Source organism: Micropterus dolomieu, linkage group LG21, assembly GCF_021292245.1.
Source record: "Micropterus dolomieu isolate WLL.071019.BEF.003 ecotype Adirondacks linkage group LG21, ASM2129224v1, whole genome shotgun sequence".
In the NCBI taxonomy this organism is placed as follows: domain Eukaryota; kingdom Metazoa; phylum Chordata; class Actinopteri; order Centrarchiformes; family Centrarchidae; genus Micropterus; species Micropterus dolomieu.
Genome location: NC_060170.1, coordinates 20,815,613 through 20,830,364, shown reverse-complemented (window position 1 = coordinate 20,830,364; position 14,752 = coordinate 20,815,613). Strand labels below are relative to the sequence as shown.

Below are 14,752 nucleotides of genomic sequence, written 5' to 3'. Positions count from 1 at the left end.
CAGGCCCGCATGAAGTTCGCCATTCACCACCTGGACGACTCAGAAGAGGCCTGGAAGAAGGTGATGTGGTCAGATGAGACCAAAATAGAACTTTTTGGCCTCAACTCAACTCGTCGTGTTTGGAGGGCAAAGAACACAGAGTACAACCCAAAGAACACCATCCCCACCGTGAAGCATGGTGGTGGCAACATCATGCTTTGGGGGTGCTTTTCAGCCAAGGGGACGGGACAACTCCATCGTATTGAGGGGAGGATGGACGGGGCCATGTATCGTGGAATTCTGGACCAACATCTCCTTCCCTCAGTGAGAGAGCTGAAGATGGGTCGAGGATGGGTGTTTCAGCACGACAACGACCCTAAGCACACCGCCAAAGCAACAAAAGAGTGGCTGAAGAAGAAGCACATCAAGGTTCTGGAGTGGCCTAGCCAGTCTCCAGACCTCAATCCAATTGAAAATCTTTGGAGGGAGCTTAAAATTCGAGTTGCCAGGCGACAACCTCGGAACCTAAATGATTTGGAGGCTGTCTGCAGGGAGGAGTGGGCCAACATCCCTGCTGAAATGTGCACAAACCTTGTCAACAACTACAACAACCGTTCTGTGCTGGCCAATAATGGCTTTTCTACAAAATATTAACATGCTGTTTGTCCAGGGGGTCAAATACTTGTTTTTCCTCATCAGATGGTTATCAATTTTTATAAATTCATATGATGTGATTTTCTGGAATTTTCTTTGGGATTCTGTCTTTCACTGTTAGAATGTACATATGATTAAAATTGTAGATTGTTGCATTCTTTGTAAGTGGGCAAACCTGCAAAATCAGCAAGGGGTCAAATACTTATTTCCCCCACTGTACATGTCCTGGGAGATCAGAGGTGTGAAGTTGAACTCGAATGTGATAATATTCACAAAATGGCCCTCTGCAAGCTGTTGTCGTGTGTGAGATGCAATCAAAAAAGCCTTGAAAGATATGACAAAATGAATCTGGTCAGCTCCAAATAAGGACTTGAGACACCTCGCATCACAGCTCTCTTCCCTTAAACTGCAATCTGAATCACATCACAGTAAAAGCTTGTGTCCCTGGCACATCTCAGCCAAGCCAAGACTGGGAAATACAGCATGTGTGTGTGTCTGTACAGTTCAGTTTGAGAGAGGGCGTTGTTATCAACTGGGCAGGCTTTCAACTTTGGGCTCTGTCCCTCCTTGTCCCCCTCCAGGCCTCTAATGTCTGTCTTACTCCACAGTCCAAGGGATTAGACAGAGAAAGAGGGTCTTTTCTTCTGGCTGCTAACTCAAGACAATCGGGACAACCACTTGTTATTCTGCTCAGGGTCCACAGAGTTGGAGGAAGGACTTTCAAGCAATGTGGAAAGTCTCAAGCAAACAGGAGCTCTTTTTTTCCCTGAGAAAAATCTATTTTTGCAGTGACCCAGCTGCAGCCTATTCCAGATATCCCACGCTGAATGTTAGGCCCCAGATACTTGAGCAAGTTCTGGAGGCAACACAACACTATCAATCACATGCAAATACAGTATTTAAAAGTGTCAAGACCGTCTCTTGAGTTAGGGATGTGAGAACCACACAAACATTCTTAAATCAACAACATGATTGAGGCTTTCGTTTTGTCTGACCCTTGTGGGCGAATGCTTGTTTTGGAACTTGACATGATGAGATGGCGAGGAAAGTAGGAATGAAGGCGATGTGTCAATGGGTTTCCATCCTCAAGACATGAGTATGTGACCTCTGCTTTCTTATTGCACAAGAAAACAATGAGGAGAAGGAAAGGGAAACTCACAAATCTCTGCTTGAGCTTGTGATTGAGGCCTGTTTAGAAAATGAATTGTTGTAGAAGAGTTTGTGAAATCTATTTGATGGGATTTCTATTATGGCTTCGGTTGGCTCGTGTGACACAGCTACATTGTACTTTGCCAAATCGAGAGTACCCGTGGGACCGTCCTGACCTCGACACATCAGCTCCTGCTTTTGTTATTCTTCCTTTACGGCAGCGACTTTTGCTTGGCCAGCAGAAGCGCCGGTGTCTGCCAAGGCTTCTGTCACTGCTGCGATACATTTGGTTTTCCCTGCCTCTCCTCGGAGGGCAGAAAATTTATGATAAAGGGGCAGCGCCACATTACGCTGGCACTGCACTGTTTCCATGACACCCAGAGAGGACTGTGAGGAAGGTGTTAACAGGAGTCAAGGGGGAGCTGATGACATGAGTAAGCATCCACCCCTGGCATCTCTATGTGGAAAGTAGCTGTGTGCCCTTTTTGACCTTTAGGGCGTGTTTTCAGAGAAATATGAGATGATGCTTACTTTACCAACATGCACCTACACCATAGTCACTTCCTCTGAGATTTTCTTTCCACAGCAAAGACAGGTGAAACAGATTAATTTCCCAAATCTAACATTTGTTTTTTGAACAGCCCTTCTGGAATAATTGGCACCATATGAGAATACATCAATTTTGGGGAGATTATATATTTATATGAGTTCTTTGTAACTGACAAAGTAAATATATTATTTATTATATTGGCTGCCTTAGGGCCTGACACAACTGAGCTGCAACTGAGTGTTTGAATCTGCATCTGAAGCAGTTGATGAGAGAAAACTGTCTGATTAGCTATCCAGTGTAGTAAATGATTGATTTCAACCATTAAGTGTAGTTTCTTCTTATATTCAGTCTTTTATTTTCTTTATGCTTTACAGGACCAGCTGCATCAGAGACATTCTCAGTTTGTATTATTGGTAAAAGTCTGAACACATTCACAGTGTGGTACAACTTTTAGGAATGTTTCTGTGATTATGAATACAGACTACTTTTTTTTTTTTATATCTCTCCAGCACTTGCACAACATACATATGTATATTGTAGCTGTCAGTGTTTGTGGTTGGCAGGCAGTCTTAAGCTTCTTTGAACCTGGATAACTGATATTTTGGCCACTTGGTGGCAGAAGAAACAAGATGTAATCACATTGCTGACATGTAGTATTATCATCTTTTAGGTTGAGATAGCGAACAGTTGCTTATTTAAAACATACACAACAGCACATCAGCATTCATTTGTAGTCGTGTTTGTGTCCAAGTCCAATATTCACTCCCTCTGTTTTTGGTCTCCACCAACTCCTCAGGGAAATATCTGGCTCTTTAGCTGCTAAATGCTCCACTATGTTCACCAGCTAGCTTCTAACTTTGTTATGTTGTGATAGTGTACAGTTTTTTATATATTTTTTCCACTGTAAACAGTTGCCTCTGAAAAAGCGGTGAGGGTGAACCAAAACAATAAAGTTACAGGCCGGAAAACCTGAACTGTGAGCTGAAAGTTGCTGAAATGCTCCGTAGAGCTGAGGGGAACTGTGATCCATTGTCAACAGAAAAATACTGACTACAGCAGCTTTAAGTACAACTTTGACACAGAAAACGTGTCCTCCCTCAGGTTCTCTGAGGTCGGCTTGTCAGGGCTCTTACAATCCCAGGATGCTTTCTGTTTATGTAACCAGAAGAAATGTGAACACTTGATCATAATTACTACAATGACAAGAGGCACTCAAAACTTGGCCAGCACAATAGGCCACAAGATAAACAATGCACTGCATTAGTGGTGTGACTTTTTCTCCCATTATATAGATCCTTTAATAAAGAAATGCCCTGAACCGAGACATCTTCAAATTTGTTTTCTCAGATGTTCTTGCTCCTTTCTATAGCTCTGCTTCTCATTCATGCAGTTACAGAGTCACTCCTGAGAGCCGGCCAGAAAAACCTCAGTCTTCTGCTGAAGTCGGGCACAGTTAGGATCAACATTAGGAATTGCTCAAAGTGCCTCTTATTCAATTTCTTCACCTTTTCCTGAGCTACTGGGCGAGGGAAACTGGCAAGAGGAAATCCACATCTATATCCTCACATTACTGGAGGTACAGTATTTTTGACAACATTGCTCAAGTTTACTATTTTGCAACCATCCCCTGTAATTCCCAGAATTCCTTGGAAAACCACTAGAGAACAGACATGACATTGTTGCATACATCCGCTGCAAACTCTAGTATTCAACCAGTCCTGTTTCCTGTTTTAGGTGGATTAAATCAAACTGTAATTAAATGACACAACATCTGGATGGCAACTGTTTAAGTCATTTAAGATAAGTGAATGTGGCTCGATAGAGTAAACATGAGGCTTTTTTGTTGGAAGTGAAGCTGCATGGGTTGGGACTCACCGTCGGTACAGATGAAGCACTTGCAGAGGCACACACACAGACACAGGAGCAGGACCGCTGCCACGCCGCACACCGAGAGCAGGACGACCATGGCTGGACCCACTACGGCACACAAACACACGCCCTTACTCCACAATACTGTTTATGTTTTAAAATTAAAATGTGTAAAATGTATGACCTCTGGACTAAACATGTTAGGTGATGAGTAACGGCTTTCTTAAGAAAAAAAAATAAAATCCTTCTCGTATGCTGCAACATTACAGGATTCAGGACGCCATCAAAGCAGCCGCAGTTACCCGTGACTGAAATAGCTGAGAATACACACATGTGGAAAACAAAAGCCTTCTTTCTACTGCACCTCAGCACCCAAGGATGGGAAGCAGAACTGGTTTTTACATATTTTTGCAATGTTTTGTGTAGTAGTGGTAGGTAGTTTTGCTTCTGGCCCGTTTCTTGCATGCATCTTTTTTTAAATTAGCTATAATTTAATGCCTTGATTGCACATACTGTTACTTATATTGATTTTATCACTAAAAATGTTAGTGATCTTGGGTATCCTTGGGTAGTCCAAATTATAGATTTTTATGTGGAACTTCTCTGGAGAAGGTGTGCTGCAAGTGACTCATGCTTTATCTTTATCAATAAAGTAATTATCTAAAGACATGTCAGCAAAAACCTCTTGATGCTGATCTTTAGAAGATCTTTCATACGAGGATTGCGCCTCACCGTTTGACTTGAGGGGCACTGTGAGGGGTTTCTCCAGGCCCTGGTGGTGCACGACGCACTTGATGGACAGGTCACTGAGCAGCCCCGACTGGAAGAACAGCGTGCTCGTCACTATCGTCGTGCCGTCGCCCTGGTCGTAGGCAGAAGAAACGGGCGGTCCGAGCGTCCGGTTGTCCCCGCTGACGTTCCACGTGATCTCCGCTGCAGGTCGGGCCTGAGCGGTACAGTTTGCCTCAGTGACCCCTGAGGATGAGGTCACATGGCTCACCTCTGGTTTGGGTAAAACTGGTGAAAGAGATTGCGTTTATTATTATTTTTATATTATAATAATTTATTTGCCCCTGAATGTAAAAACAAAGTGTTCACTGAAAAAGGCCTATCTCCCTCCTAAAGATTTGGAGAGGGTGATTAATGCATTTATAACTTCCCGCCTTGACTATTGCAACTCCTGTATGTGGGCTTAGACAAGTTATATATTCAGCACCTGCAGTTAGTCCAAAATTCTGCTGCCCGCCTCCTGATAGCAAAGAAGAAGAGGGACCAAATCACACCTGTGTTGCGTTCCCCCCACAGGCTTCCTGTTCATTACAGGATTGATCTTAAAATCTTACTTTTAACTTTTAAATGCCTTAATGGATTGGCTCCATTGTACTTAACGGAGCTTCTTCACGTTCATACTGCAGCTAGAGTGCTGAAATCCACCAATCTCCTCCTCCTGAATGTACCCAGAAGCCTGCCAGTCCAAATCAGAACCGCCCCAACTCTCAAACGTTTTAAATCACTGTTAAAAACACATGTCTTTTCTTTGGAATTTCCTTTGAGTTAAGTCTGTTATTATTCCTGGCAATTTTAATTTCACTATATATCGTATACTGTATATTATAATGTTTTATTGCTGTACTTTTACTGTGTAAGTAGTGTCTTGTTGTTGTATTTTAACCTGTGAAGCACCTTGGTCAACCCTGTGTGTTTTTAAGTGTGCTATATAAATAAAATTTATATTGATATTAAGTATCTTACACTGAGCGAAAAGAGTAAATGTTGCTCTAAGTTCAGAGCAACATATTTCGTGTCATTTAGTTTTTTCTTTGTGGTACTTGCTGCCATTTTGCATTTTGTCTGAGCCTGCCAATGCAGAAAGCAGAGATTTGTTTCTCTGCCGTGATAATGGAGACAGAACACATCGCCTGTCAATCTCTCTGCCCTGAGGACACAATGACACAAGCTGTCCTCAGACACGCCGGCAGAAAGCAGAGAAAAACCAGCTTTTACTAACTCTGTGGTTGTGTTTGTAGCTGTGTCTGGATCTCTGGTCCCTTCAGTTTAGACAAAGCTTGTTTAGCAGAGCAGGGAGAAGGACACACACACACACACACACACTCTCTGAGGGCCTTGTGTCTGGGGAAACAGTGAGCCACTCATCTCCTGGGCTTTCTCCCAAATTAAATCACCCCTTTCCCCTCAGTGACACCCCTCCCTCTGTCAACATTATCACTCCAAAACACGCACGGAGGAAGATTAGCGGCCACTCGCACTCCTGGAACATTTGCTCACGACTTCTAAAAGTCTAAGAGAGGCAACACGCTTAACACTGTTGTTTACACCTCTCTGGCACATTGAGGGAAATAACAGAGGACGAGGTTAAGTGTTGGCGAGGGACACGGAGTGCCGTCACCAAAGCAGGTCAGAACCTACTTTAATGAGTAGATTAACTTTCACCTCAGGGCCTGTGGTTTATTTATACACAGCACTTCCTCTTCCTGATCTTTGTTTGACACACACCCACCCACCCACCCACCCCCACCCAGGCTGAAGTATATTTCCAGTACAGTGTGTGTCAGGATCATTGGAACATTGTAAATCAAAAAAATACAAATCTATTGGTCTAATACAGATTAATATTGCTTTTTTTTGTGCTATTCTGTCTCTTTTTTCTAATTTTCTTGACTTTTATGTATTTGCATAAATGCCAATATATATATTATATTAAACTATACGTGTGTATAAGAATCTACATTAAATAATACAATAATAAGAATTTATGTCCAAGTTCCACCTGGGAAAGCTTTGGTAATGTGTCTGTTGTTGCATTTTAGATGCTAGACCATGAATGGTTCGCCCTATTCATACGGCTGGCGTCACCAGTCTGGTGAACACAAGTGGGAAGCCAGAGCTCAGAGACTGTAACACAGAATTTAACACCATAATTTTTTCCCAGCAAATGGCGACAAGGAGTGGTGGAACGAACGGAAATTTCTTTATCAGACCTGTTTAGAACAATTGCTGGAAATACCTAGCATTAGTCATAAATAGTTTTTTTCCCCCCAAATAACTTCATCAAACATGATATTTAATTTATGACACGTCACAGAAAATTACCCAAGTGACAAAACCCAAGTACCTGGGCGTTAAGCTGTGGGTGGGCGTGGAGTTTAAAAGACATGGCCATTTACCAGACAGGGTTGTTGCGAGACACTAACACCCAGTATTACCCAGATAAGGTCCTCACCATAAACAAAGAGGCAGGCGGTGGTGCTTTTGGTGCCGTCCGGGTATGTGTGGAACTCACAGGTGTAGCAGGCCTCATCCTCCGTCCTGACCTGCTGGATGGTCAGGTCGGTGTCCCCCAGGGAGAGGCTCAAGCTGACCCGACCCGCAAACTGGTCGGCTATGTTCCGGTGGCTGTGCTTGGCGTAGGAGGCCACGGTGGTGGTGTCGCCTTGTTCGGCCGTCTTCCTCCACAGCACCTGGCGCACCCTCTCAGGGAGGCTGTACCAGCAGGACAGGGTGGCTGACTTCCCGCTCACGGCCGTCTTGTTGCCCTCCTGGTGCACTTTACCTAGGACAAATGAAATGCTGCTGTTATTTTATTTAATATCAGATATAGATTTATTTTGCTGGCATCAATATGTACAATGAAAACTTTAAAGAGCTCATGTTTGTGGGCAGAAGTCGGGGTTACAGGAGTCTGGAGTAATAAAAATGCAGACGTTTAATAGTAACAACAAGAAGTGGCGAGGCTAACTGGGTGGGTGGGCTTGCTCCCCCGCTGTTCTGCCAGTTCAGCCTACTTCTTCCTGTCTCAAATGTGAGAAAAACACTCAGAGACAGGACGGAGACCACACCACTTCTACAAATAAACACAGTCACATCGGGTCATGTGGGATAAAATAACAAAAGTTCAAATGTTAGGTGTGAGTTGCAGCACTGGAAAATGCTAACTGAAGAAAGCTTGTTCTTTAAGACAACAGAAGCTAGGAACAAAAATCCCAAAACAAAACACACAAACTGATTTAGCATGTTGGAAGATATTATTAACCTTTAATTATCTAAAATAAGACATCTGCAAGCTCTCTGGTGGTAGAAGTAGCTTTTAAGACAGCGAGACTGACCAGTGACACTGATGCATGTCTTGCCCTCTTGCAGGCCCGTGGGGTAAACGTCAAAGATGCAGCTGTAACAGCCCTCGTCATCAGGCCGCACCCTCGTGATGGTGATGGAGCTGGCGTCATTGTGGGAGGTGGTGAGCTGCACGTTGGGCTCCTGATGGCTGATGCGGACGGGGGCGCTCTGCTCGTACGCCAGGAGGATCTTCTTGTGCTTGTTGTACCACCGAACTTGCCGGACAGTGTCACCCATCGCCGTGGTGACGTTGCAGGCCAGCTGGAGGGAGCTACCCGCCTCTGCACTCAGACTGGCAGGAGCTACGACCTCACCTGAGTTCAGAGACCATGTCACATTTAAGATTTCATGTGAGATTTTAAGTAGAAACACATTTTAGCTAACTTATATACAGTTCGGTGGTTTAATCCAGGGGTTCCCAACTTAGGGGTCAGGCCCCTCCAAATGGTCACAAGATAAATCTGAGGGGTCTTGAGATAATTAAGGAGGAAGGAAAGAAAAGAACTGATATACAACATTGTATTTTTGACATTTCTCTAATCTCTACACTCTCTTTTATGAGAAATGTTCAGTAATTTGACTCCTTTGAGCCTCAAACACTAAATGAAACCGTCTCTTTTGTGGAGTTGCTAATAACTTCAGCATACACATCTGAACTAGAGATTTATCTACACACTGCTTTTTGTAAGAGGTTACAAGCCAGAAAGGTTGGGAACCACTGGTTTAATCCTTTTTTTTTTTTTTTATGTCAAATACCTGTCCAATCAGTGCAAAAACTAATGCAAACTGATGAGCACTCACTAAAGTTAGATCTCTCTCTTCCTTTAGGAAAACTTTAAACTACACAGTTCGTGTACATTTGCATGGCCAACAGTGACCTCCCCCTGCCCTTCCACTTTGATTCTTTTACATTTAGCTGACTAACTTTTATCCAAAGCGACTTACAATTGCTATATATGTCAGAGGTCGCATGCCTCTGGAACAACTAGGGGTTAAGTCTCTTGCTCAGGGACACATTGGCAGATGGATCACAGTGGGGGATTGAACCCGGGTCTCTCGCACCAAAGGCATGTGTCTTATCCATTGCGCCTTCTAACAAAAATTCCTCCTAAAATGAGTTATAGTCAGTTTAACAACATACCTCGTGTCCTGGAAACAGCTGTCCCTGCTACCCAGAGCAGCAGACACAGGGGCAGGGCAGGTCCACACATCGCACCCTCAGGCAGGGTTACCTACTCACACTGACCCAGTATCACATCCAGGCCTCAGCTGCAAACACAAACACAGTCAGAGAGCTTACAAGACAACCTCAAACTCAACCTCAGACTAGCATGTGACTACGTAACATTAGAAAGAGGAGAAACAAGTGTGAATTGTGGTGCTGATATACCCTGTCAGCTGTCCAGTGTTGTGACTTGTTGAGCTGCAGACGGTCAACACAGTTGTAGCTGCATCTTACTGGCACACTGTCTGCTGTCATGGGAAACATGAAGCCAGAGGATGACATTAGCAATGACAGCATTGTCTCAGCAACATCAGAGAGCGCACTCTTTGCTTAGTAGTGAAGGAAAAATACACGTTGAACGTGAACACTCAAGCTCCTCTGCAGCCAAGACACCGCGACTAGTTCACTTTAAAAGCCTTTGCCATGGTAACATGACGCCTAAGAATCAACAACAACAACAGATGCTGATTCAAGAACCGTCACCTGGGGTCTAACGGAGGTTTTACATTTTAATCCACAGCATGCAACCTGCACCGGTAAGCCTATAATCACCAGGCAGCAAAACAAGCTGCCACTTTGATGTCTAGACAACACCGACCACCAGGTTTCAAAATCAATACCTGAAATCCGGCCTCAAACTAAATACAGTGGGCAGATGATGATGCAAGGCGTGATGAGAAGATGTTAGTCATTAAGGTAATGACAACTTGAGTGAGTAAGTATGTACGTAAGAAAAGGGAGTGTGTGTGTGTGTGTGTGTGTGTGTGTGTGTGTGTGTGTGTGTGTGTGTGTGTCACTCCTGCACATCCTGGACAGAAAGGTGGAAACAGCAGGGATCGGCCACAGACCAGACCCTACAAGTTAAGTGAAGTGGACTTGCTGGGAAAGGGAAAACCGCCTAAACCACAAGACACACCAGGCCCAGGCTTCAGAGCTTTATGGCCGTTATTTGCGCTTTTACAGTGCCAAAGCATCTGGCTTCAAACATGCAGCCTGCTCCTGTTGGGCAACACCTAAATCACTTTTCCACTACAAGAACAGCACTGATGTCTGACAGTGGGCCACAACTAATCACATTCATTCAACTTTTAATGTGAAACTCATGTGAAAGCAGATAGAGCCCAACGTCTTTTTCCAAATATTGGCTTGTTTATTCAAGGAAGGTTGATTGAGCTTCAGATGTTTCAGGGATAGTAAGTGTCACATGTCTATTGACAGAACTTGTTCAGGAGAGCTGAATGTTTCGCGTTCTCCAGGAGAGGGACTGAAACCAGGCTGGCAGCTGAAATCCTAAAAAACGGCTCTGCATTCAGATGTTCACTTCACATTTTCGCCACAGCTGGTTCAGTCCCAGAAAACAGATGTTGTGTGAGATTTCTTAAACAGATTGTTGAGGAAAAAAGAAGCATAAAAACTGATCATCTTTCCCACATGTATGATATTTTAAAAGCAGGAGGGGGGTGGCAGCTTTTTCACATCATCAAGCCAATTTTGTGGATGTAAATCTGTCTCTTGGCAGGTTTACCAAGTGAAAATAATTTAAAAAAATAATACAATGCTATATAGATAAGTAACACAAGTAACAATTTCACCCCGAAATATATAGACTAGTGAAAAAGTGCAGTAAATGCTTTCTTACAGCAAAAAACACTAAGAAAAATATCAACTGCGTTTCAGGGATATTTATAGAAAGGGTGCAACAAGGTGAAATTAGTTATCTTCATTAAATTAAAAGTTACTAAAGTGGATTTAAACATATTTTCTAGCTTAGGTCAGTGATAAGTGTTTATGAGTTCATTATAAGTGAACAAAACTAGTGTTAAATGTTCAGGTTAAAAAAACCAAACAGAATAAAATAAAAATGTACATTATCTTTATAAAACTCGTTTTATAACCTGAAGAGTTTCACCATAAAAAGTTCGACAGACTTATTTAGGTGTGTTGACATTCCTGGATTAAGTAAGTATAAAACTACGAAAAGTTATTCCAAAGTAAAATCGTGGATAATATTTCTTAAGAAATCAAACTTACCCGCGGACAAATGAAAGTTCACAGAAGATAAAGTCAGCTCCCAGCACCGCAGACACTCCCTGAGCTACAGGTGATGTGAAAGTGGAGCACAATGATCCATAGTGCAATCAGCAAACTACGACTGAGCTGTGTTGACTTCCTGCTGCAGCTTTTCAATCAGTGAGGTCTCAAACAGCCTCGACTCTTCAGTAAATCCGAGGAAAGCGCGACCTCCAGCGGCCATGTTGTGCACCTGCAGTAGACATTGACTGCACTGCTGGGAATACATCCCATTACATGAAGTTTACACCGTGCTTCACTATTAATCAATAAATCACCAGTTTTCTTATTACAGCTCATCTGGCTCTAAAAAGTCTAAAAACAGTAACATTTTCCTACTGACATTTTTTACTGAAAAACTGCATTTTTTGTGCTCCAAACATTTATTAAAATACATTCAGATTTAAAATACTTAATTTTCAGTGACTCCTCTGCAAAGCTTTTGTTAAATGTTGCCATAATTTAGCTTAAAAAAACATTGAACATTATAAACATTTATACTTTAACATTATATTTTTTCAAGAAAGCAATAATGAGTAGTTCCAGCTTTAGCTTTAATACAAATACATCCACCAAATCTGTCTCTCATGCAGGTTGACATTTACATGATTGCACAACAAAGTAGAGTCGTACTGCAAGCATGTGGCATCTCGATATTATAAATGTTCAGAAATATTTTGTTTAAGCAAAACAGTAAAGACAAAATTTCCCCCAAAATTTTATTTCTCATTTTGCTGAACTTTCTTTTAAAACAGGACTCATTTATATTCAGTGTCCCCCTGTAATTTAATCTTCGATATATTTCAGTTTATATAAAAATACAAAAAGCAGCAGTACATTTATATACTTACATAATGTAAAAAACAAATGGTGCAAATGCTTCATCAAAATGCAGCAGTGAGATGTAGTTGCTTAAGTGTAAATTCACAAGAAACAGAAACGTGAAATCAGCAAAGACAAGTTCTTCCTTGAGTCAAAGGTAGAACATTACAACATTAAAAAAAAACAACATACACTGCTCAAAAAAAATAAAGGGAACACTTAAACAACACAATGTAACTCCAAGTCAATCACACTCCTGTGAAATCAAACTGTCCACTTAGGAAGCAACACTGATTGACAATCAATTTCACATGCTGTTGTGCAAATGGAATAGACAACAGGTGGAAATTATAGGCAATTAGCAAGACACCCCCAATAAAGGAGTGGTTCTGCAGGCGGTGACCACAGACCACTTCTCAGATAACGGTGCTTTCACTCTAGTGGTAGCATGAGACGGAGTCTACAACCCACACAAGTGGCTCAGGTAGTGCAGCTCATCCAGGATGGCACATCAGTGTGAGCTGTGGCAAGAAGGTTTGCTGTGTCTGTCAGCGTAGTGTCCAGAGCATGGCGGCGCTACCAGGAGACAGGCCAGTACATCAGGAGACGTGGAGGAGGCCATAGGAGGGCAACAACCCAGCAGCAGGACCGCTACCTCTGCCTTTGTGCAAGGAGGAGCGGGAGGAGCACAACCACAGCCCTGCAAAATGACTTCCAGCAGGCCACAAATGTGCATGTGTCTGTTCAAACGGTCAGAAACAGACTCCATGAGGCTGATACGAGGGCCCGACGTCCACAGGTGGGGGTTGTGCTTACAGCCCAACACCGTGCAGGACATTTGGCATTTGCCAGAGAACGCCAAGATTGGCAAATTCGCCACTGGCGCCCTGTGCTCTTCACAGATGAAAGCAGGTTCACACTGAGCACATGTGACAGACGTGACAGAGTCTGGAGACGCCGTGGAGAACGTTCTGCTGCCTGCAACATCCTCCAGCATGACCGGTTCGGCGGTGGGTCAGTAATGGTGTGGGGTGGCATTTCTTTGGGGGGCCGCACAGCCCTCCATGTGCTCACCAGAGGTAGCCTGACTGCCATTAGGTACTGAGATGAGATCCTCAGACCCCTTGTGAGACCATATGTTGGTGCGGTTGGCCCTGGCTTCCTCCTAATGCAAGACAATGCTAGACCTCATGTGGCTGGAGTGTGTCAGCAGTTCCTGCAAGAGGAAGGTATTGATGCTATGGCCCGTTCCCCAGACCTGAATCCAATTGAACACATCTGGGACATCATGTCTCGCTCCATCCACCAACGCCACGTTGCACCACAGACTGTCCAGGAGTTGGCGGATGCTTTAGTCCAGGTCTGGGAGGAGATCCCTCAGGAGACCATCCACCACCTCATCAGGAGCATGCCCAGGCGTTGTAGGGAGGTCATACAGGCACGTGGAGGCCACACACACACACTACTGAGCCTCATTTTGACTTGTTTTAAGTACATTACATCAAAGTTGGATCGGCCTGTAGTGTGGTTTTCCACTTTGATTTTGAGTGTGACTCCAAATCCAGACCTCCTTTTTGTGTGATTTTGTTGTCAGCATATTCAACTATGTAAAGAAAGGAGTATTTAATGAGATTATTGTATTCATTCAGATCTAGGATGTGTTATTTTAGTGTTCCCTTTATTTTTTTGAGCAGTGTAGTATTCCTCATTGTTTTGAATGTATTCTGAGCACCATCTGTCTGTTTAATCAGCATTTTCTCAGGACATACGTTTGCTTTTCCGACTGCTTCCTGCTTGTGAGTATTTTTCATCAGCTGTCTTATGTCAGCTAAGAAACCCATGGACAGCTCAGCAAAACCGTAGGTCTTGGCACTGAAACATGGACTGGACTTCAAGAAACACAGCAATAAATCCAACTGGCTGCTCTCTGAGGCTGCTTACACAGTGTAGTATCAGGATGGTTTGGTTGTTTTGAAAATTAACACTCTGTGGGACATCAGACAGGTATGAACATGAGCTTGTGCATGAGGTAAAAATGATCAGGATTTTGATTGACAGTCTGCCTTTCTTTCTCTCTCAGACACACAAACACATACACACTGAAGTTTTTCTTTCTACTTTTCACAATCTTCTTTCACTGTCTTGTCACATTCCTTTGTTGCTCTTTATCTCCATCCATCACACACACACACACACACACACACACACACACAAACAGATTTACCCACTTGCTTACACAACAATCATGCTTCCACTGTCTAGCAGTGTAGTGAATTTCAATTTTGAATTTTTTTTTCTCT

General features: G+C 43.1%; 2 protein-coding genes across 4 annotated transcripts in view; both read right to left on the bottom strand.

Moving 5' to 3' along the window:
• ntrk2a (neurotrophic tyrosine kinase, receptor, type 2a) overlaps positions 1 to 14,752 on the bottom strand; it is a 112,470-nt gene that overhangs the window by 63,893 nt on the left and 33,825 nt on the right. The window lies entirely within an intron of this gene.
• On the bottom strand, positions 4,113 to 11,748 carry LOC123960559 (cell surface glycoprotein CD200 receptor 1-like). 3 transcript variants are annotated; one of them, XM_046035373.1, is made up of 7 exons: positions 11,592 to 11,748; positions 9,726 to 9,808; positions 9,477 to 9,604; positions 8,326 to 8,649; positions 7,443 to 7,772; positions 4,934 to 5,218; positions 4,113 to 4,309 (listed from the first exon to the last, which is right to left on the bottom strand). In XM_046035373.1, exons 3-7 carry the CDS (start codon positions 9,544 to 9,546, stop codon positions 4,128 to 4,130), a joined length of 1,191 nt encoding a protein of 396 aa, XP_045891329.1. In that variant the 5' UTR covers positions 9,547 to 9,604; positions 9,726 to 9,808; positions 11,592 to 11,748; the 3' UTR covers positions 4,113 to 4,127. The 3 variants fall into 3 exon arrangements, with proteins under 3 accessions (XP_045891329.1, XP_045891331.1, XP_045891330.1); XM_046035375.1 differs by having other exon boundaries at positions 7,503 to 7,772; XM_046035374.1 differs by having other exon boundaries at positions 9,726 to 9,805; positions 11,592 to 11,721.